Genomic DNA, 22,815 nt, shown 5'->3' with positions numbered 1-22,815 from the left:
AAAATCTGCACACTAATCACTTCGAGTACCTAGGAAGCCACCGCCGGTAGGAACACTCCACGTGCAACCTCACCCATGAAACAGAGGCATGCAAAAGTGTCGTGGCACAGGTCCCAAATTTTCGAGGGCTCCCAAAAATTTTCATCCTCCTATATATTATGAGTATAAATTTTCTTATAAAAAGGTTTTTTTTTTCTTTTTTTTTTAGTACATTGATATTTTACACTAAGGGGAGGGAGAGTTCGGCTAAGTCACATAATGGACAGCCTAATTGGTATCGAATTCGCCATCTACGAGATTCGAACCTAAGACCTATCCCTTCTAGGTGAAGAAAAATACTACCAGACCATAAGACTGAGTAACTTATAAAAAGGTTTTTCATTGAAAAGAAAAATCATATGATGATGATTTGATCTATATTACAATTGATTAAGTGGAGCATATATACTTGATGTATTATTTTCACTTTTCTCTAGCAATAAAAACTTGTGTATTACTTTTTTCCACTTTTGACTAGCAATAAAAAATTAACTTGTGCATTACTTTTCTCTACAAACACAAGCGTATTTCCATATCTCTTTTACTCCTCATGCTCCCTTTTTTCATGGTTGAACCCTAAATCATAATTTCACGGCATTTGAAGATTATTCAATTAGTAAGAGTGAGATGCTGATTTCAATTAAGTTTAATATTAATTGTTGAATTTTGTATGAATACGTATATAGTCTAAAAAATTATGTAAGAATAGTATTTTTATTAAATTTGCATAGAGAGCCCAAAACGTCAGAAACGGCCGATAGAGATAAATGCCCATCAAAAGCTGCAACCTCCCCGATAGGTATAGAAACCAACCTGACTTCTGAATATGCCATATTACAACGCTAAAATGCATAGAAACCTTCACCCATAATTAAAACCTCATGTAAACCTTATAATGTTATACAATTAAAATACAAACGAATGAGTGACTAACCTGATTCCAATGGCAGTTATGGAAGTCAAACACAAAAGTAGTAGAGCACAGCAACATCAGGATCTTCTATAAACTCCTAGCCGAATAAAACTACTCTATGGGAAGTATTATGTTGTGTGTTCTAGGGTTTATAGGGACTAATGTTTTATGTATGCTAAAAGCTAGGGTTTGCATCCATAAAGGAAACCTAACTTACCTTATTAGCGTCCAAGTCAAGTATCATAATCATATTCAATTAAGGATTCCATCAATCCTATTTCCAATATAAGACACTTATATAGGATTGATATCTTTAAGAGATCAAATCACAATCAACATTATTCTCCAATATTACATTCCTATTACATGTAGTAGACCATTTAAAGGTTGACTTATATTGGATAAATCCAACATTCTCCCACTTGGTCAACAAAATGTAATATTCACGTTTATACTTGAGATTGGAGATTAATGTCACTTTAGTGGCCATGTAACAGTGATTACATCTCGTCCTTAATGCATCTTTTCTCAAATGAATTTCTTAACATGGAACTAACAAGGTTGTAGGATTGACACAACCCAGAACCTTCATAATCACACATGCTAAGATCCTCATTCACATGAAACACAAATTATGATCAAGAGATGAAACTTTAAATTAACCAAAATGTCTTACTTTATATCATCTTAGGTCCACCTTATTGTAACTCACAAGTTACACTTTAAGCTTCTTCGAAGCCTTAAATCTGCCAATGCAGACATCCTTCATCTAATGAAACCACCATAACCTACAAGTGTGAATACATCTCCAAAACAATCATGCATCATTTTCATTAGATCAGTAACAATACAAACAATGTTTGTAGCCAATGGACACAACTGAAAATACCAAATAGGCATATGTCCAAGTAAAATATCCCAAAAACTTCATAAAACAAATTAATTCAACACTTGTGAGCAAGACGAATAAATATGTTTTTGACATTGATCTATGCACCATACCAGTTACTTTCATAGTGATTTCTAACGCCTACAGGCAAGATGGAAATCCTCATAACTGAGGTAGTGCACAAACCATGTCATGCCATTTAATATGCAATTTGATAACAACTTGATATCTGATATGTATTTCATCAAATGATTGACTAGCACACGAAAATTGTGACTTAATGAATCCAACTGGAGATTAAAATGAATAAATGGACTCTATACATACCTTATAGGTCATCTGCAAATGTAAGGCATTACTAACACGAAACTTAAACTCTCACCGATCTGCACCATCGTTACTTAATTTGCAAATCAATACTTAAATCATATTTTTGAAAATATGCCTTTGGGAATAGCCTTACTCAGTCAATGAATGCACATTACCTCAATGAAAGGTACGACTAAGCACGAAAGCATTCACCATGTTACAAAAAACATGCATCCAACAACCATCTTATATGTATCAATAAGTCCACATTTATGCTAAGTCCTTATGAGCCTCAAAACAAATGATCAACTAAGAAATCCAAATGACTGCAAATAACAGAAAAACGTACGCATATACCAAGTATCCATTTGTGCAACTTAAACATATTATAGACATTCGAGTAACACAAATTCATGGAAGATAGAATAATGCTTTAATAGATTCATGCAAGTCCACTTAATGCTCAAAATTTTAGAACAACTCCCACTAAGTTTTCAGATTTTATACTTGCAAATAAGTTAATGAGTGTGAAGCCCAATTTTCGTTCACTAATTCTCCCACTTGGGCAACACCCTTTCAAAGATGTACCTAAATAAAACTGCTTTATATTTTAGACATAATAAAATAGGCATTACAACCAACATAAAGTTGTCACACATAATTTCAGCAACAAGTTACACTTACTTTAGAATTTATCATAATTAATTTACAAGCTTGATTGCTACCAAAGTTATACTCATCAAAATAGACATACTAATCTTCATAAAATAAAAATATAGAGCCGTTTTGGGTCAAATTGGTAGTCTAAAGTCACGTCTCAAAAAGACCAACACAATCTGCCAGTAAAACTGTCTATACGAGCATGGGTTACTAGTAAATTCACCATAATTAAAATACATGGCAGAAAATTACACAAATTTTCCGATACATAGTAGACATCTATATGTTGAACATATCCAAAATTCAGGTCAACTGGTGGCCATTAGACATGTCATTCATCCGATTTAAATCAAGACACTAAATCTGCCAGAAACAATTATGTGCATCTACCATGAATTTATGCATCCATAACAAATTCAATTTCATATCATTTCAATTTCGATGTCCAAAGGAAACTCTAGTAGTCAAATTTCATCCTCTAAACCGACATCATAGTTCAAATTGAAAAGATTTACAAGCATAAGGCTTAAACAATGCGTACCTTAGCAATCCTTGATTAACTTTGATGGGTCCAATGCTTTGCATCAACAAGTCTCATGAAGAGACACAAAATACGTCATGATGCAACCAATTTCCATGCCTTAAAACCACAACCTATTATGGGCTCATAGTGGAAATATTTTAACTAATGGCATGGAACTTTATCCCCAATAGACTTCATGAAACTAAATTAATTTACACCTGTAGGCAAGAAAATTAACTAGTTTCTAGTACTATATTTATGTCACAAAAGTACCTTCATGAAAAACTTCAACACCTATAGGCAAGATGAAGATTTTCTCAACTTTTGTGAAATAAAACCCATACTGTGCCATCTTAGTTAAACTAAAAGAAGTAATCCACATCTATAGGCAAGAAGATTATCCATTTTATTCTAATTAAAATGCAAAGTTGACCGAAGTAACTCAAAAACATAGTCTCATAATCAACTAAGCCGTTGTGGCTTGCTTTAGTTGAAAAGACATTTATCAACTCTGCCCTGAAACAATACAAATGTCACATGGATTAACTAACTGTAAGTGACAAAATTATGATAACCTGATTCGAGCGTTGAGTCTTGCCAACAAACTGCACTAATTCCTTCATGACTCCCTTTGACATTAAATTAATCTCAAGAAACCTGACAGCATACTTGAAAGAGAGTAATCACATATAGAACAAGTTCTATTCCACCACATGAAAGAGAGTCTTGTCAATACTTATCATTATGAAGTCAATTACTTAAAATAGAAATTCTTTATGTAATGGGAAAGAACAATACGTTCCTTTACTTTAAAAGCTTAATCACTCAAATGTTTTCTTAAGTCAAATGTGTTCCTTTCCTTTTATATGCATACCAAATTAAATAAAGGAACAACCAAAAGTATTTTCTTTCATAGAAAACATCTCCAATATATGCCCTACATTAGCCTTGAAATGTTTCTTTTCTTCTCCCCTTATGACACATAAAAATTTACTAATCAAAGCACTGTTTAAATTCTTTACGCATAGGAAAAACCACAAACAATAATACGTGTTTGAAAATTCATGCTTATCAATTAAGCCACATACTTTGAATGGATTACATACCTCATGTCTTCATATGTTCATCACTTCTTTGTAAATATATATATAATCACATGACCAATCAAAATTCTCATATAATTAGAATAGATAAAAATACAAATGAGAATTATCACATAATTATTACAAACCTTATTCATTTGTATAATACCCTTATTCTTGTCACTGGATGCTTTCTGTCATTCTCAGTCAATCCATAAGTTATGCATTAGTCATGTACAATTAAATGACTACTGAGATAGGAAAGCAAAATTGTAGACAAAACTAATTTGATTAGTCATGCCAATTCCGTATGGAGTTAATATCATTATAAACCGTACTTGAATTAATCCCCAATCATACTTAAGTGCTAGTATACTGCATTACTAATCAACACATTTGTGTCTTTACATTAGAACATCTCAAGCTTAAAGCAATATAGGACAACCCAATTACTTTAATAAAACACGCCATACGTCAATTTTGCTACATATTTGCAAAACTTAAAATTTTAATCCAAATTGATTACTTCCCACAATAATGAATGTCATGGCAATTCAATTCAGTCTACATATATGTCCCACACATTATCATATAAGACAACTGATTAAAAAAAAAATTGATTTGCATGAATTTATTTTACCCATGGAAATCAGAGGCAATAAGGATTTGGGGTTTAAGAAGAATTTCCAAAAATTGTCCGTAAAGGATTTGAGGGGATGTTTAGAGCTAGTTTGGTATTATTTTGTTTTGAAAAAAAACTACTTCTACTGTGCTATGAGAATAAGTAGCTGTGAAATAAAGCAGCAGAGTGTTTGGTAAACTTATTTGTAAAAGTGCTTTTGAAAAGAAAAAAAAAACAGTATTATAGTGTTTGGTAAACTTTTATATAAAACAGATGTGAAAAAAAACCGGTTTTTCAAAGCTAAGTTTTGCAGCTTCTTGTTTTTGGCTTTTTTCATCCAAAACTGTGAAAAAAAGCTGAAGCTGAATGTTTACCAAACATAAAAACAACTCCCAGCTTTTTTTATACCAATTTTTTTCAGAATCACCTCAGTATCAAACCAAACCTTAGTGTCCCCTTGTTGCCCTTCCACCCGGGAAGCACCGACTGGGGCTGCTGGGATCAGCCAATAGGCTCACTCATGCACATTACTAACGAAAAGCCACGAACAAACAAGATATATATGCACTTTTATATGCATGCATCTTGGCATGTCTTAAAAAATTCTTCTTTCCCTCGTTCTGTATGCCACTTATATGCATATAAGAATTAATCATGTTCAAAACATATATTTTCTCTTTGTTTTGATAACCAAGTTTAAAACTTAATAGTCAAAACTAAGCGTACGCATGATCAACTAATTAATTCGCAATTGACACATATAATGATCGATAGTGTTTGCTTTGATAGGAGATTTTACCGAGCTGCTGACTTGAGATGCTTCATAGTCTTCCTTGGCAAGATTAGTAAAGAAGTACATATTTCTATATGCTTACAAAGTTGACAATAATGTTAGCCAAAATAGGTGTATCTACCACTAAATCATTTCAACCAAAACATTGGCATGAATACCGAAATAGAAAGCTTAAAGCATATCATCTTCTTCCAGTCATAATTAATTTAGTAAAGATGATGAAACTGTTCCAATCTTTCTTTATGGGAACTGAATACAATAAAGAAAGCTTGAAGTGCTTGAAAACCTACCATTCTCGTATAACTGAACATGAAGACCAAAAGAAAATATCATACCAAGATCTCATATGCCGATGAACTTCTCCATTGGCTTGCTGATGTATAGGGATTTCAAAATTTTCTCCAATACAAGATTAGAAAAATGTAAATATATACACAACTTGAAATTATATTTGTGTATATTAGTCATACTGTTGCAGAAGCAACCAACTAGTTCTGTCTTTGATTTTATCCATACTTTTTATATTTAACTGGTTAAATATGTACAATAACGTGGGCTTGTGACCCAAATGTGAGGCATTAAAGATGATGTGGAAGATAAGTGCATTAAGTCGATCTCATTCTCTCCTCGGGAACGTGTCTTCCTGTGTATACGTATACAGCGGAGCCAGCCATATGGGCCTCTACACTGGGACGGCAACGCCGCCACACCGACAACCTCTTAACCGTGCGGCCATCTTTGATTTTTATATTTAACTAACGCTTTCAATTTATAGGATCAAAAGAAAATAATAGCAAAAACACCTTTACATAATAGCACGATATACATATATTTATATGCTTCTCCAAATTCCTATTTGATTATAGGATTGGTCCACGACTTGCTGCTATTCTTTATAAAGTTTCCCCAGATTGATTAAAACAGAATGGTTATACAACCTATTAATCATCCTCAGATTCCAACACGGTGGTGTTGCCGTGTACATGCAATTATATGCAGGAAACGTTATGCAGATTTCATGGGGGTTCGGCGTGATGGTGTTGCCAAGTGCAATCACAATTTGGATGTAAGATCAAAACCGCAATTCATGAAAATTTTATATAATCAAACTTCAAACTTAATAGGTCTTAATTATATAATCAATGACTCTGATACCAACTGTAAGCCTTATAAGGTTATACAATTAAAACACAAACGAAGGAGTGACTGACCCGATTCCAATGACAGCCATGGAAGTCAAACACAAAAGTAGCAGAGCACGACAACACCAGGATCTTCTATAAACTCTTAGCCAAATACAACTACTTTATGGGAAGTATTATGTTGTGTTCTAGGGTTTACAGGGACCGGTGTTTTATATATGCTAAAATTCCATCCATAAAGGAAACCTAAACTTACTTTATTAGCCTCCAAGTCAAGTGTCATAATCATATTCAATTAAGGATTCCATCAATCTTATTTCCAATATAAGACACCTGATATAGAATTGATATTTTTAAGAGATCAAATCACAATCAACATTATTCTCCAATATTACATTCCTATTACATAGACCACTTAAAGGTTGATTTATATTGGATAAATCTAACACCTCCTCGATAGGCATGGAAGCCAAATTCCACCCTAAAAGCAGAAGGAAAACCCAACATCTACGCATGCACCATGTCTGGCATCTTGAGTCATCACACCACTTAACTCACTTCCATGTACGTATATAAATCCACAACGACAGAGATAAATAAAGCAAAATGATTTCCTTATTCATTGGGCATATATCATCATATACCCTTAAATATTCATGATTAAATCGTGTATTGTGCAAAATGGGATGGCGTTACCGAGACTAAATCACGGTTTATCAGTGGGTTGACGTAAATCAACTCGTTTTTTTAATAGGTGCTTAATAGATTGGCTCAATAAAACCCCAACCCATTAAGCCTCGACTTGAAATTTGTATTTTTTTATGACGTTTCGTGTCAAGTTACGGATCGTACATGAAATTGTCATGTTTACACTAAACCAAGAATTCTTGAATATTGGTCCCATAATTTATCACAATATGGAACAATAGTCCTTTTGAGCAACTCTGTTAGAATTCCTTACCTTATTTGTCCTTTAAACCCAATTTATTTTGGAAAAATATTCTAACAATGTTATTCAAAATGAGTATTACTACTTATTGTGACAAGGTTAGGAGTCTACACTCAAATTAGAAACTATGATTTTTTTTATTTTGTCAAACAATAAATTTTGTTAGATTAGAAATTAGAGTAACAATCAACAGATTTGAACTCACGCTGTCATGCAAATACTTAACACTTTTCTATCACTATAATAAAATGCTACTTGTAAATTAAAAACTTTGATTTAAAGTACCAAAACTTCAATCGGCAAAAATGCACGGATAAACGCTTGAGTTTTCTCTAGTCATCAATCAAAATTGACCTTAGACCTCACTGGCCCATCCTATCATGACTAACTGCAGCTCGTATTTGGATGGGGGTTGCCCACACCACTACCGAGATGCCTGGCGTCTGAATCACCACCGACCTGCCAGCAATCAAAACCCCCCAAAAAAATGAAATAAAATGAATAAAAAAAAAAAAAAAAAATATATATATATATATATATATATATATATATATATATATATATATATATATAGAGCAGACCTTTTATGCATAGGGATTCTCATTTTTTTCAAAAAATAGAGATTAGGTGTAGAGCTCACTTCACATCGAACTTCAGCGATCCAAATCGTCTATTTTGTAAATCTCGATTCATAGATCATTCTTACAATAATTCAATTCAATCCGAAATCATTTGTTTATTTAGTTATCAAGATAAATTTTCATTATTTCTTATATAACAAAGTATTCGTCAATTTTTTTAACCCAACTAGACATCTTAAATATTTCCGATTTGGCTAATATTTTGTAAGGATGATCTATGAGGTGCAACTTGAAAAATAGATGGTTCAGATCGTTAAAGTTCAATGTGGTGTGGACCCTACAACTAATCCCTATTTTTTTAACTAATTCCCATTTTTATTATAAAAAAAATAAAAATAGGATCTCGTCCCTTAAAGGTTTCCTATATATGAGACGATTGTTCTCAGAGATTTATCTTATCATATCGTTAATATATAATACATAAATACATCATTTTTACTACCGGTAACAAAAGTATTTTATGTTCTCGATAAATTTTTCTTTTATTGTACGTATTACTAAATGAATTAGAAAATCAACGATTTAGACTTTGCATATAAAAATTTAATAAATTATCCAACGGTTAAATCTTTAATAAAATTTGTATGGAACATAGCATTGTAACCAGACCATTTTCTTGCAAAAGAACTTTTCCTTAATATCTCTACTTGTACAAACAGTAAGATTTTGATGGACATCAATCGCTTATTAAGATATGGGACGGTGGAAAGCAATTAAACGTTTAACAACGATTAAAATGACCTAACAGAGATTACAAAGAAATAGTGAGCCATCAAAGCATGCAACAATGCCCTTGATTGGGACAAACGATACCATGCTTTTAATGCTGTTGTCTACTTCCCTACTGTCCAAGTCTTTGATTTGATTCACAACTTTGGCAGCTATACGTGGAATTTCATGAGTGAACTTTTGAGTGGTCCAAATCCAATGAAATTGAAGTAGCCACCGCGCCAAAAATGCCAAAACTACAGCTGTGTCAACATGTTCTTTGCTGCAACTGCAAATGAAGAAAGTACATTGAGCAAAACTTCATATGCATTTTTTCTTTTAATGCAAGCGATATTGAGTAAGGGGGGAATTGAACTCAAAGCCTTTGAGTGTAGGGAGTGCGTATGCCTTTAACCAACTGAGTTATAAGCGTCTTGCAACAAACATCATATGCTTAATCAATATTACAACTTGAGAACATATTTTGTAACATGAATAGAGGTTCTGTTTCTCATGATTTGGGTTTATTTCCAACCCTAGGAGTCTCCGATTGTCGCGGTAATGGAATTGGAGGCCAAAAGGGTTGGAGCTCGGAGCGTGTGCCGTTGCCGACAAGCAGTGGACAGAGGCATATCGTCAACGGGAACACTTCTTTGATGGGGTTGAGTAACGGTGGGAGGACTATGCCTTCAAAATGGGAGGATGCTGAGAGGTGGATATGCAGCCCCGTGATCGGATATGGGGAGAGCAACAAGAGCTCACACTCTCAGGATCAGCAGAGGAGGCCTAAGTCCATGAGTGGTCCAATTGTGCCTCCTTCTGGGGTTGTACACTACTCGAACTATTCGCCTGCAAATCCGGCATTTGATGGTGGCATTGTGAGAAATTTCATGATTGCTTCGCCATTCTCAACGGGAATTTTGGCTGCTGATAGTGTCTCTCTTCTCTATGGTGGGAGTGGAGGAACGGGAAGACCAAGTAGTGTGCTTGGATTGTCTGAATTGCAAAGTGAGTTCTTTCCCATCTTCAATAGCAGCATGTTTCGTGTTAGATATTGTATATGTTATGTTGTCAAACTATCAAATTTCGTATCAGATATGTAATCGAAATTTCAATTAATCATGAGGGGTTCGGGGTTTTGGTGTCTAATTTTGTTGCTAGTTCCATTCTTAATTTTCTCGAGCTGTGTCGAATACCGAATGATTCATGGCTAAAATCAACATGTAAAATATGCAGATGAGAAACTGGATACAAAAAAGTCTGCGGAGCCGGGAATTCCTCGAGCTGTTTCGCAACGAGACATGGCAACCCAAATAAGCCCGAAGGGCTGCCTCCACTCACCACCACCTCCTAATAGGAGGTCATCATTTGCTCCATCGTCTCCAAATCTCATTTCCATTGTGGAGCAGCAGCACGACCATTTTGCCAAATTGGAGGTCAGGGAAGTGCGGGTAGACAATGGAACCAATGTTACTAAGGGGTCCAGAACTAGAGGACGTGGAAGCAACACGAAAGGACCGCCGGATGTTTATGATTTTGACAAAATTGCTATCGAAAATCAAGCTTCATCTTTTGATGCTGCAGATGCAGCTATGAACATTTCAAGGTAATTCCCGAAATTTGTAATCGTAACCATTGAATTGTTGACGAAACATGGATCACAGAGCCAAATCTTTCTGACCATGTATGCAGGTGGCAAAGAGAGGAAGCCAAGATCACTGCATGGGAAAACTTGCAGACGGCAAAAGCTGAAGCAGCATTAAGAAAACTTGAGGTTTCTCTTTCTTGCAAAATGCTTAACACAAATATTTGTCTATGTATGTTGTAGCCATTAGTAACTACAAAGTTGGTTTGTTGCAGATGAAATTGGAAAAGAAGAGATCGTCGATGATGGATAAGATCACGAAGAAGTTGAGAAATGCACAAGTTAAAGCTCACAAAATGAGAAGCTCAGTGCCAACGAAAGACAACGAGCAAGCTCCCAAAACTTCCGAGAAGGCTCGTCCCCTTGGTAAACATGTCCGGATGGGTTCCCTACGCAGTTGCTTCACCTGTGATGCTTCCTAATTCTTTTGGCCTTTTACCATGTCATTTTGGTTCTGCGCATAATGCATTGCATTCCCAATGATCAGTCTTTGTCCATGGGTGTACGTTGAAAGCTTCTATAGTAAAACTCATTCGAAAGGGCTTGGTGGTCTTAAAAGTGGTTCGGATGGGGAGTTCCCATAGGAATAAAGACGACGAATAGAATGAAATTCATGTTCATGCTAACAGGAGAGCGGATCCAATACCGAAAAAGAACTTCCTACTCAGGAAGTGTAGAAAGTACTTGAAGATTAATGATAGATCATCAACATCACCAATGCGCTCTCAATTAGGTAGGCCAGACAAGTCATGAGTAATGAATGTTATTGGCTCAATTCATTCAACCTTCACTTTCCTCTCGCTCGGCTCGCATCGACTCAGTTTACCAACCAACATGGATACACAGCGGCGGCGACAACGGAGCACTAAATCGGCCAAAAACAAACCCTCTCCTCACACTCAATCTCAATCCTCATATCGCTTTTACGAATTTTCAGCTGTTTCAAGTATTAAACAGTCGGGGTTTCAGTGACCAAAGACCGGCGACCTGACTGGTTGAACACCGGCGAACTGACCCTGGTTGAACACCAATTCATACAAACGACATTACCAAATTAAACGATGGAAAATGGAATACCGACCCACTCAATAAACATAAACTGAACAAAATAAAAACCCCGAATTTGCAATTATCCATATATAACCCGGGTAATGAGTCAACAAACATAGAAATTGCTACAAAAAGGAACCACGATCCCAGTTCCTGGACTCGCCAGCATGCTAATATGACAGATTTGGCCATTCCTACTCGCCTATATCTTCACTGGATCATAGAAACCAAACTATTTCAAAAGTCCGACAAGAACATTATTGGGGGCGTCAACTGAGGATGCGATCCTTAATCTACCAAATTTCCCGAGCCATATCTCCCTAGTATGGCCTGTACCTCCAGTTTGCTCTTGATGGTCTCGCAACGCCGACTCCACTGCCAATTCCGTAACCCCACTGCAAAATTTAGAGATGCAGTATGTTAGTAAAGGTCTATTGCAGGACACCGATTGTCACCCATATAATCATTATCTTTTGAACTCTACTCTGCCATGTGTACATCTTACTGAACATATAAAATATACTCACATCATCAAAATCCAGACTTCCATACATCCTACCATAGGAGCGCATAGGACCACCATAGCCGGCAAAGGGATCTACATTATTCATCATAAAATTTCCACTCATACCAGCATCCTCGGGAGGTGTGGCTGTATCTATTGCAACCTACAGAACAACGTATTAAGTTCCATCTTAATGAAACATAAGTGAACAGGTACAATGAAACTTCGCTTCCTTCTACTACCTGCTGGCCACAAATCTCATGAGACCTTCGTGATACACGTTCGGCTACGCCATCTTCCCCAAAAGTTACAAAACCAAATCCTCTATGCCCAGTTCTTTTGGGGTCCTGCATAATTGAGTATTTGCACATTTTCAGGTTCCAATATCAAGAATACAGTTAGTTAATTACAAAATATATGATATCTTACCCTTGGAACATAGACATCTACTATACGACCAAATCTCCCAAAATACTGGCGGAGATCATCAGAGGTTGCTTCCTGAGGAAGCCTGCCAACAAAGATCTTTTTGCCTAGTCCTCGAGAAGATTCCCCTCCTATTGCAACACAAGATTTTTTTTTTAGTTGTAACTTCTGAGTAGTCACATAAAGTGCAATTTAATATTCTTCAAATGAAATGCATTGTGTTGTAACTTGTAATGGTACTTACTTGGAAAAGCTGGTCCAGGTACAGGATGGTCATACAAAGTAGGAGCCCCGAGGGCTGCATATCTAGTTGCTGCTGAGATGTAAGCATTATATGCACCATAGCCACCCTGTTGTGCCATTCTTCCAACTGGTCTGAAGTCTTCTTCCTGAAAACAAGAAATTATGTATCTTGATTCTTGAATTAGTGATATCTGTACAACCAATTTTTAAACTTCAAAAGGAATTAGTGCTATAAATTCAAAAAACGAAGGAGTACAGATTGTCAAAGCTGTAACTTGCCTTGGGTGTAGCTCGATCAACAACTACATTGGAACCGCCTAATTCATGAGTATCAACCATCAAAGTTTCCACGGAATCTGCAACAAAGAACATTTGTTTGTCCAGTACTTTTCCTCAAAACTATAATGATATCAACCACAAAGGAATATATCATACAATCAGCTCCCAGATCACCTATCCTAATGAAGCTAACACATTATATCCAATTCCTATTTTGGATAATGATAAACTAACCACTTCTTACAAGACTTAATGGAAAAACAAAACATGACATCAAAATGTAAAGAATTTCAGATGTAAATGCCACTGAAAAGAACATATAAAGTAATCAAATGTGCTAGAGGAAAACATCTTTTCTTCCATAGTTCCATGCAACAAAATGCCACTGACCTTTAATTCTCCCCTATCTCACGGTCTCACCACACGTGTTTCCCACATCATCACAAATAAATTTATGTCCATTGCAAGCTCAAGTAAAGGCAAACTACTAACTTAATGTTTCCACGAAAGGACTTCAATTCAAATGGAAAACGGAAACTGACATTAGGCATGATGCAAGACATGAGAATATATGAGATGGTCTGACCTGCATTTTCAAATGTTATAAACCCAATTCCACGATGTGCTTTTGAGCCTTGATCCTGAAAAAACATATTTGTGACAATCATAGGATACTAGGTCCAACCCAGCAATAATTCGAAAGGTAAATGTGTGTCTTGGTGGGTACGTGCACAGACATATCTATGCAAATTTACAAGACTTGGAAGGATATGTACTGAAACATTAACACACACAAAATTACAACATCTAATATAATGTGAGTTTGAAGAGCTCGATAGAGAACCTTTGGCATGTATAAATCCGTTATGTCACCATATTTCTCAAAATGACTGCAAAAGAAATTCAAAGAAACATCAGGTTAATTCCACATCATAACTCACAAAATAGTATACAAAGAATTTAACAACGATAGCTAACATCTTGCAACAATAATACATTTAAGTACCTTCTAAAGTTTGCTTCTGTCACAGATTGTGGGATCCTTGCAACAAATATCCTGGTAACTTTTCTTGCAGGTGCTCTCATCTCCTCCTGTAAATAAAAATAAAAAAGAAAAAAGAAAAAAAGATTGTTGGCAATACAGCCCATAAAACTTGTTATGTTAAAGAAACACAATACACATGGACGACAATTATGATTAACCAAAATAAAAATTTGCGAACAGTATTAAAGCAATGCTTGTTATGAATTTATATCACCTTTGGAGTAGCTATTTTAACTTCCAGCATTCGATTGCCAAGAAAGTGCTCACTTGATGCTGCATTCTATAGCAAAAAGGATGTAAGGTATTAGAAATCTGATACTGACTGTTGATCCTAATTCTTAAGATTCTTAAGACATTTACGTTTCCTAACTAAGTGATCATGCAATATTACAACCATTGAAAACATTTAGCCGGTACAAACAGGACCCTTAGAAAATTCTAATCCAACTCACCTTCGCATCTTCAGCAGATACAAATGTTGCATATCCAAATCCACGAGACCGACCAGTTGACCGATCCTAATAAATATGGAAACAAATACAGTAACAAATGCTTTTAAGGTTAGAGAGAAACGAAATGTTACACGAAATTTGCGCAACACTCACCTTCCAAACCAAGCGGCGACAAAACTAACTTACAAAATTAATTCAAGTAGTAAAGCACAAGAGGAACACAGATAAATAAATTTTGAAAAGGAACAACAGCATTAGCGAAGCAAAAAGGGTTGGGTGATTGGCAAACCTTCATGACAATGCAATCCTCCAATTCCCCAAATTTGACCATATACTCTCTCAGCCCTTCCGTATCGATATCCCACGGAATGCCCAAAACCTGAATTACGATCACAAACAACCCAATTCAAATAAATTCCATCAACCCATTAATAAATATGCAAAATTTAATACATAGGCCAAAAAAAAAAAAATTCAAATAAATAAAACAACTTACCACGAGCTTACGGTCCATGAAGTAATTGGAGAAGGCAGCTCAAAAGGGGGCAAAGAAACCCTAAAATTGAAAAAAGAGAGCTTTTTGTTCTTCTAAGCACTCTCTCTCTAACAAATCTATCACACTCGCTCCCTGCACATGATAAGCACACCTCTTTCTCACACACAATCGGCATAAACCAAATCAAACTCACCATTTTGGAAATCGACATTTTTTCTTTCTGTTTTCTTCAATTTACGAAAATTGGGATTCAATTAGAGAAAAACTGAAATTTAGGGCATGAAATCTGTTCGTTTACGCGCTCACTAACCTTGTGCAATCTCAATCCATCAATCAATTTCTGGGATTTTCAAAACCCTAGACACCTGACCTGACCAACCTCTCGCGCTCTCTCTCCTCTCTCTCCCGTGCGCGTTCTCTCGCTCGCTCGCGCCGCCCGGACTGGAAGCAAACAATATACGCAATTGGGCCGAGCTTGATCTCCGGTACTTGTCTTTTTAAAATCAGTTTGTGTTTTTGTGGTGGTGTTGCTGGTGTGGATAGAGAGCAGGGATCCAGTGGGTGAACCACCACGGTAGTCTAAACTCTAAAGTAAGGGTGGGTATGGGTTGGTTTGGATCAGTTTTGGGCCAAAATCAAATCCAAACTGACCTAGTCGGTTGGGCCGAAATTGTAAGTTAAGAGAAACACTTGGCTCTTCAAGGATTGAGAGTAAACTTCTCCTTAAAATATTTTGTGGTTTTTTTTATAGAATTTTTGTTTACGATCAGAACAGTTCAATATTATAAATTTTTCTGTAAAGATCATTTCTAAAAAAATAAAAAACAATTACATGCAACTAAAATCGTTTAGTCATCGAACTGTATAAAGACAGATTGCGTATTTGGTAAAAACATTATAAACGATTTATCTATTTGTTATAGTTGATTGATTAAATGATTTTAGTTTTAATTAATTTTTTTTTCAAAGATAATTTTTACAGAATGATTTATAATATAAATCGTTAATTATAAGTACTAAGTTATATGAATAGGCTGATAAGTATTTTGAGAAAGAACTGATATTTGAGAAATAGATAGCCAATATATATCTTGCTAAAACACATCAATAAACTTCATATCATGCATGCAAGCCAGAATCGAGAATTAACTTTGATTTGACAATGTGATGAACTTTGAAAGGACAAAAAAAAAGGTACAATTCATCCTTTATTCAGAATCGAGAATAATTATAGTGAGACTTTAGGTTCAATAAGCCAAAGATGATGTTACAAAAGAATAAAGAAATCAAAGCAAGAATTAGAGGTGGAAGAGCTATCCCATATAAGTCTAGAGATGACTTCAAAAGCATTTTGAAAAAGAAAACATACTTTGCCTTTGTAAAAGCTACTTTGAACCAATGGCATGAATAATATCAGAAACTATTTCATCACTCTTGTTCCACGAAATTTTTGGGATAGTTTTTCGTTTTTCTTTTTTTTTTTTTTTTTTTTTTTTGGTGATTAAGTTCGTGCTTCACGTTTTTGGTCTTACACACACTCCAGAGGAAAAAAAAATTCCCTCGGTCTCGGTCGTAGGCTTCGGGGCCGACAGTAATCTCTCTCGGCCTTTTCCCTTTCTTTTCTTCCGTGTTTTTATGTTTTGGTTGTTGTCATTTTTCGCTCGGACAAGAAGAGTTTTGGTAATTGTGTTATCTATGGCTTCCAGCTATCTGGCAAACGACTATTGTTCAGAATTAAAATTGGTTTTGTTTTTCTTTTTGTTTGTGCATAAGGAAAAAGACTACAAGAGCTCCACGTTTATTGGAACAAAAGCTACTGCTGCTGGTGATATTTTAGAGTTCAGCTTGTGCTATCACAAGCTGTACAAGACTCTTTATTGTTCTGGACACTTGATATATTTTATATTATTGAAAGGATTTAAGGGATTTAGCTTAAAAGGCGAAGAAGTTGAAATGGATGTTTCTGCAGTCTATTCGGACTCAAAATAAAAATTAGGATAAAGTACAAAAAATTACCTTAACTATTGGTGTCACGACACTTTCATATCTCATCTTTTAAAATTGACAATGTTATATCTCATCTTACGAATTTGTGCCAATGTTATACATTCCATTAGTCTGCCTTTAATTTGTCAGTTAAATGCTGACGTGGCTTGATCCAGACCTCACTTTCTATTAAAAACTTAATAAAATATTAAAAAAAAACATTTAATATTTTTAAATATTAAAATAATAAAGAAAAGTTAAAAAACAAAAAACCAAAAAAAAAAAATAAATAAATAAAACAAAACCTTTCGTCCCTTCCACCCCCTCCCCCTTTCTCTCTATCTCACCCATCTTCATCTTCTTCCCTGCTTAATCTTCAACCAAAATAAATAAATAAATAAATTTTGAAAACCCATCAACCCACCCCCCAAAAAAAACAAACTCAGTTCATTCCCCCCCCCCCCCCAAAAAAAACACAAATCCAACCCCCTGCAACCCAGAAAGAAAAAGAAGGAGGAGGAAGAAAAAGAAAAAAAAAAAAAACCCAGAACCCGTTCGCCAGCCCGATTCCGTGGTGGAGAACCTGGGCACGAAGAAAATGGGTGGGGGGGGGGGATGGGTGTGGATTTAAGAAGTGGGGTGTGCAAAGGAGGGAAGAGGGTGGACACGAGGTTAGGTGTGGAGGGTGGGTGCCGGGGAAGCAATTGTTTATTTTTTTTCTTCTTCTTTTCTTTTTTCTAGGTTGCAACATATCGAGGGAAGAAGAGGAAAAATGATGAAGATGGGGAGAAGAGAGAGGGCACAGAGGGGAGGGGAAAGGGACAAAGTTTTGTGTATTTTTGTTTTTTTCTTTCTTTCTCCTGGGTTGCAGCAGGTAAGAAGAAGAGGAAAGGAGATGAAATGGGGGATAAGAGAGAGGGTGCGTGGGGGGGGGGGGAAGTTTTGCTTGTTGTTTTTTTTGTCTTTTCTTTTTTCTGGGTTGCAGCAGATAGGGGGAAGAAGAGGAAAGAAGATGAAGATGCGGGGAAAAAGAGAGGGCACCCGGGGGGTGGGGGGAACAAAGTTTTTGTTTTGTTTTGTTTTTTTTTTTTTTTTTTTTTTTGTGTTTTTTTCTTTTTTCTGGGTTGCTATAGATAGGAAGAAGAGGAAGGGAGATGAAGATGGGAGAGAAGAGAGAGGGCGCGCAAAGGGGAAGTTTTGTTTGGTTTTTATTTTATTTTTTTATAACTTTTCTTTATTATTTTAATATTTAAAAATACTAAATGATTTTTTTAAATTTTTAATAATTTTTTAATAGAAAGTGGATCTCAATCAAGCCACGTCAACATTTAACTGAGAAATTAACAGAAAAACTGACGGAGATATGATATTGGCACAAATTCGTAAGATGAGGTATGATATTGTCATTTTAAAAAGATGAGGTATGAAAGTGTCATGAGACCAATAGTTAAGGTAATTTTTTGTACTTTACCCTAAAAATTAGGATAGAGTCATTTTGGTTCCAGTCCCTAATCAATCTAATTGTTAGATTGAAACCTTATTTGTTTAAATATTTTCATCGAGGTTCTTTGTGACATCCCACATCGCCCAGGGAAGTGATCCTTAAATGTATATTCTCATCCCTACCTAGCACGAGGCCTTTTGGGAGCTCACTGGCTTCGGGTTCCGTTGGAACTCCGAAGTTAAGCGAGTAGCGCACGAGAGCACTCCCAGGATGGGTGACCCATCGGGAAGTTCTCGTGTGAGTTCCCAGAAACAAAACCGTGAGGGCGTGGTCGGGGCCCAAAGCGGACAATATCGTGCTACGGTGGTGGAGCGGGCTTGGGAAGTGGTGCCACCCGGGCCGGGATGTGACATTGGTATCAGAGCCTATCCCTGGTCGGAAATGTGTCGACGAGGACGTCGGGCCCCTAAGGGAGGTGGATTGTGACATCCCACATTGCCCAGGGAAGTGATCCTTAAATGTATATTCTCATCCCTACCTAGCACGAGGCCTTTTGGGAGCTCACTGGCTTCGGGTTCCGTTGGAACTCCGAAGTTAAGCAAGTAGCGCACGAGAGCACTCCCAGGATGGGTGACCCATCGGGAAGTTCTCGTGTGAGTTCCCAGAAACAAAACCGTGAGGGCGTGGTCGGGGCCCAAAGCGGACAATATCGTGCTACGGTGGTGGAGTGGGTCTGGGAAGTGGTGCCACCCGGGGCGAGATGTGACATTCTTAGCATCATTTAAGAGATTTCACTCATGCATTTATGCATTTAATTAATGTCCCACAAATTATGAAATTTAAGCAAATTTAAATAATATTTTTATAATATAATAAATACTTAAAAATCAATTTTAGAGTAATATTTTTCTTTACAAAAATTATAGCAAACAATAATGTACCCACATAATTATTAACATATTTTGAAAAATAACTATTGATATATTTTAAAACATAAAATAAATACATATAATTAGCATGGGTACATTTAGCAAAATTAAAAATGGGTACAATTACAAATAAAAGTTTAAAAATATGGGCACAAAAAAAAAAAAAAATATATATATATATATGGGTACAAATTAAAATTGAAAAGAAAATTAGTACAAATTAAAAGAAGGGTTGCAAATTAAAAATGGGTACAAACTAAAAATAAAAATATATAATAAAAAATTTAGCCATAATTATAAATATACCAAATGTAATGTTTCTAACACTCATTGAATATATTTTAAAATAAAAAATATTTTATTATTGAAATAATTAATGACGTTTATTAAAATTTAATGACATTAAATAAAAATTGAAAATGAATAAGGTTTTAATCAATGGAGTAGAAAAAAATAGGGATAGGAACTCAAATTTTCCTAAAAATTAAGTACTACTTAGTACTAAGATTCTTGGGACTGTAGCAACTGACTCAGCTGGTTCTGCCATGCCTCCTACCAAAACTAGATACCTTAATAGGGTTTATACTAATTCCACCTTAATTAAGGACACTTGAAACAATTGTTTGAGACTTGCAACGCCAACCTTGCCATTGCCCTAGTGTTTCCCCTACTTAAGGGTGCATTTAGGACGTGGGATGAGACGGAACAGAGTGGGACGAGGTGTTCCGTCCCACGTTTGGTGTGCCTAAAACAGGTGGAACACGCTATTTCATGGGACAAATTTTGGGTGATTTTTCGTTCCGCCTCCCCCCTGGAACGGCTTGTTCCACCTCCGTGGAACACAAATTTTTAACATTTTATGACAAATATATCCCTTGTCTTTTTCAAAAATTACACCATCTAAATCATTCAACAAACTCTAAAACTATTCTTCTTTCTGCCGCTATCTTCATTCCTCTTCATCCTCTGCATCTCCCTTTCGTAACCTTCTCTGTGAACTTTAGCTCTGCATCTCTGTTCCAGATTTTATTGGTAGCTTCTCGGTCTCTCTTTCTTTGTGTTGCTTCGATCTGCAACTTAAAAAAAAAATTGCTTCCTAATTGTTTCAATTTCATTAACACCCAGTTCCTAATTATGATGAATTTCTTTGTATTTTGTAGTGCATCGATTTATTTGTATTCTTTTCTGATTTGCTTGTTTCAATTGCTTGGTATTTTTTAGTTCTTTGATTTGCCCAATACAGCCTCTGCAACCAAAGATTCATCTCTGTTTACCTGCTTCCACTCCCCCTATTGAGCAGTACTGCATTTAGAGGTATTTGTCTATCTAGATTCATTATTTCAGTGTTAAAGTTGTCGATTTTTATGTACTGAAATATGTAAATCTGATGCCTTAGGCATTCATGTGAAAAACCCATATCATAAAATCAATCAAAAACATAAATTTCAGAAGGAAAAAAAAGGGAGAGAAAATGAGAAAAATTACCCAGAAAGTTGCGCATGTCGACGAACAGATGGTGTTTAGGGGAGTGAGGAATCTTGGGAGTGACCAGTATTAACAAAACCCAACACAGAAACGCTCATCCCCATATCCACCGTCTCTTCCTTCTGATTGCAAGATACCGAGTTGCCATCCACCCCATCTCTCTCTCTCTAAAAGTCACTCACTCACTGCGCTTCTTTCCTCTTTCTACTAATGATTTGAATATGTTCGACGAAGTGCCAACTTTCTTTTCGAAAAAAGTTACTGACTGGTCCTGGTCTTGAGTGAGGGTAAGGATAGTGGGAGACATAGGTCTTGAGTGGGGTGAGGATAGTGGGAGACAGAGACAGAGGCCCGTGTGTATCGGTCAATAACTAGAAAATGAGGAATTAGTAATTGAAATAGATTGAAAGACTTGAGGTCTAAAGGATATTGTGCTATTATCCAGTAACAACCGGAAAGTGATTGTGATATCTGACCAAACTTTTTAAATCATAAACACAGAGAGAGATGCGAGGCCTCCGCTTTCCTGCTTTACATGGTCCCAGAATGCATCACTGTTATGCATTTTTCTTTCTGTTCATATTGATATGCATATTAGTTCCTTTCAACATATACATTTGCTTCTTAACTGTTTTACATTTCTTCTATTTTACACTCTTATGAAATGATTGAACACTTAATCACATACGTACGGGTGAAGTTTATAAAAAGAAGGGGTTTAGGATCAAGGGTGAACTTAATCACATCCCAAACACTTAATCACATACGGGTGAAGTTTATAGCTCTTTGAAACCTAGCTAGCTACTGGGGTGTAGGGCATAGAAAAAGAAGGGGTTTGGGATCGGGGGAATCAAAAACCTCTTAATTGTTCAAACAATGTTCTGACAATTCTATCATTCTCCACTTATTTATGTGTTTTTTTTTTTTGCATGTGAATGTATGGATGAATATGAGACTCAATTCTTTGTTCTTTTGAACATTTAGATTCTAATGGCACAAGTCTTTACTATGAATGCACAATTGTTGAGATATAAACAACAACAAAGGAGACAACAGGAAAGAGCTAGTTTAGAGCAGAGGACATTTGCTAGACTTCATGTTAGGAGAGGGGAAATAAATCGTATCACGCGATTGAGTGATACTAACTGTTTGTGGGAGCTGCGAATGGATAAGAATGCATTTGCAGTTTTATGTGATTTACTAGAAACTTGTGGTGGATTGGTAGATGATGGTCATGTTACAATAGAGAAACAAGTAGCTACTTTTATTAACATATTAGCCCACCACAATAAAAATAGGTCAATGCAAGTTAAATTCGTTAGGTCTGGTGAAACTATTAGTTAGTATATCCACAGAGTATTGCGTGCGTTGCTCAGTTTGTAGGACGTGTTGTTTGCAAAACCAACCCCTATCCCAGAGGATTGCGCAGAATCGAGGTGGAAATGTTTTAAGGTAAGCATCATAGTAAAGGCATTAATAACATAATTATTTGTAGTTGCTAATTAATATAAGTTTTTCTTTTGTCTAGGGTTGCTTAAGGAAGGGTCATAGAGGTCACTG

The 22,815-nt window shown here is 35.8% G+C and overlaps 2 protein-coding genes across 2 annotated transcripts; one reads left to right on the top strand and one right to left on the bottom strand.

Annotated features, from left to right (window-relative positions):
• The first annotated feature begins 9,534 nt into the window (after positions 1–9,534).
• LOC103956823 lies at positions 9,535–11,401 on the top strand. Its single transcript, XM_009368866.3, has 4 exons — positions 9,535–10,278; positions 10,507–10,876; positions 10,963–11,044; positions 11,131–11,401. The coding sequence occupies exons 1-4, from the start codon at positions 9,762–9,764 to the stop codon at positions 11,335–11,337; spliced, it is 1,176 nt and encodes a 391-aa protein (XP_009367141.2). The 5' UTR covers positions 9,535–9,761; the 3' UTR covers positions 11,338–11,401.
• Positions 11,402–12,015: 614 nt separating this feature from the next.
• On the bottom strand, positions 12,016–15,883 carry LOC103956829 (heterogeneous nuclear ribonucleoprotein A/B). Its single transcript, XM_009368874.3, has 14 exons — positions 15,722–15,883; positions 15,412–15,543; positions 15,205–15,294; positions 14,916–14,981; positions 14,678–14,743; positions 14,425–14,510; positions 14,263–14,308; positions 14,005–14,059; positions 13,419–13,495; positions 13,141–13,285; positions 12,900–13,027; positions 12,713–12,817; positions 12,493–12,633; positions 12,016–12,360 (listed from the first exon to the last, which is right to left on the bottom strand). The coding sequence occupies exons 2-14, from the start codon at positions 15,427–15,429 to the stop codon at positions 12,286–12,288; spliced, it is 1,098 nt and encodes a 365-aa protein (XP_009367149.2). The 5' UTR covers positions 15,430–15,543; positions 15,722–15,883; the 3' UTR covers positions 12,016–12,285.
• Between the last annotated feature and the right edge of the window lie 6,932 nt (positions 15,884–22,815).

The sequence above is a fragment of a genome, unplaced genomic scaffold (genome assembly GCF_019419815.1).
Source record: "Pyrus x bretschneideri cultivar Hongxiangsu unplaced genomic scaffold, Pyrus_bretschneideri_v1 Contig8, whole genome shotgun sequence".
In the NCBI taxonomy this organism is placed as follows: domain Eukaryota; kingdom Viridiplantae; phylum Streptophyta; class Magnoliopsida; order Rosales; family Rosaceae; genus Pyrus; species Pyrus x bretschneideri.
Note: the sequence above shows the minus strand (reverse complement) of the source record. Positions and strands in the feature narration are given on the sequence as shown.

Excerpts from the sequence above, each read along its gene's own strand:
- LOC103956823 (XM_009368866.3), top strand. The coding sequence starts at position 9,762 with ATGAATAGAGGTTCTGTTTCTCATGATTTGGGTTTATTTCCAACCCTA. Across the intron at positions 10,279-10,506 it reads TGGATTGTCTGAATTGCAAA|ATGAGAAACTGGATACAAAA; the intron begins GTGAGTTCTTTC and ends TAAAATATGCAG. Across the intron at positions 11,045-11,130 it reads CAGCATTAAGAAAACTTGAG|ATGAAATTGGAAAAGAAGAG; the intron begins GTTTCTCTTTCT and ends GGTTTGTTGCAG.
- LOC103956829 (XM_009368874.3), bottom strand. Across the intron at positions 14,511-14,677 it reads TTAAAATAGCTACTCCAAAG|GAGGAGATGAGAGCACCTGC; the intron begins GTGATATAAATT and ends TTTTATTTACAG. Across the intron at positions 14,060-14,262 it reads CGGATTTATACATGCCAAAG|GATCAAGGCTCAAAAGCACA; the intron begins GTTCTCTATCGA and ends ATGTTTTTTCAG.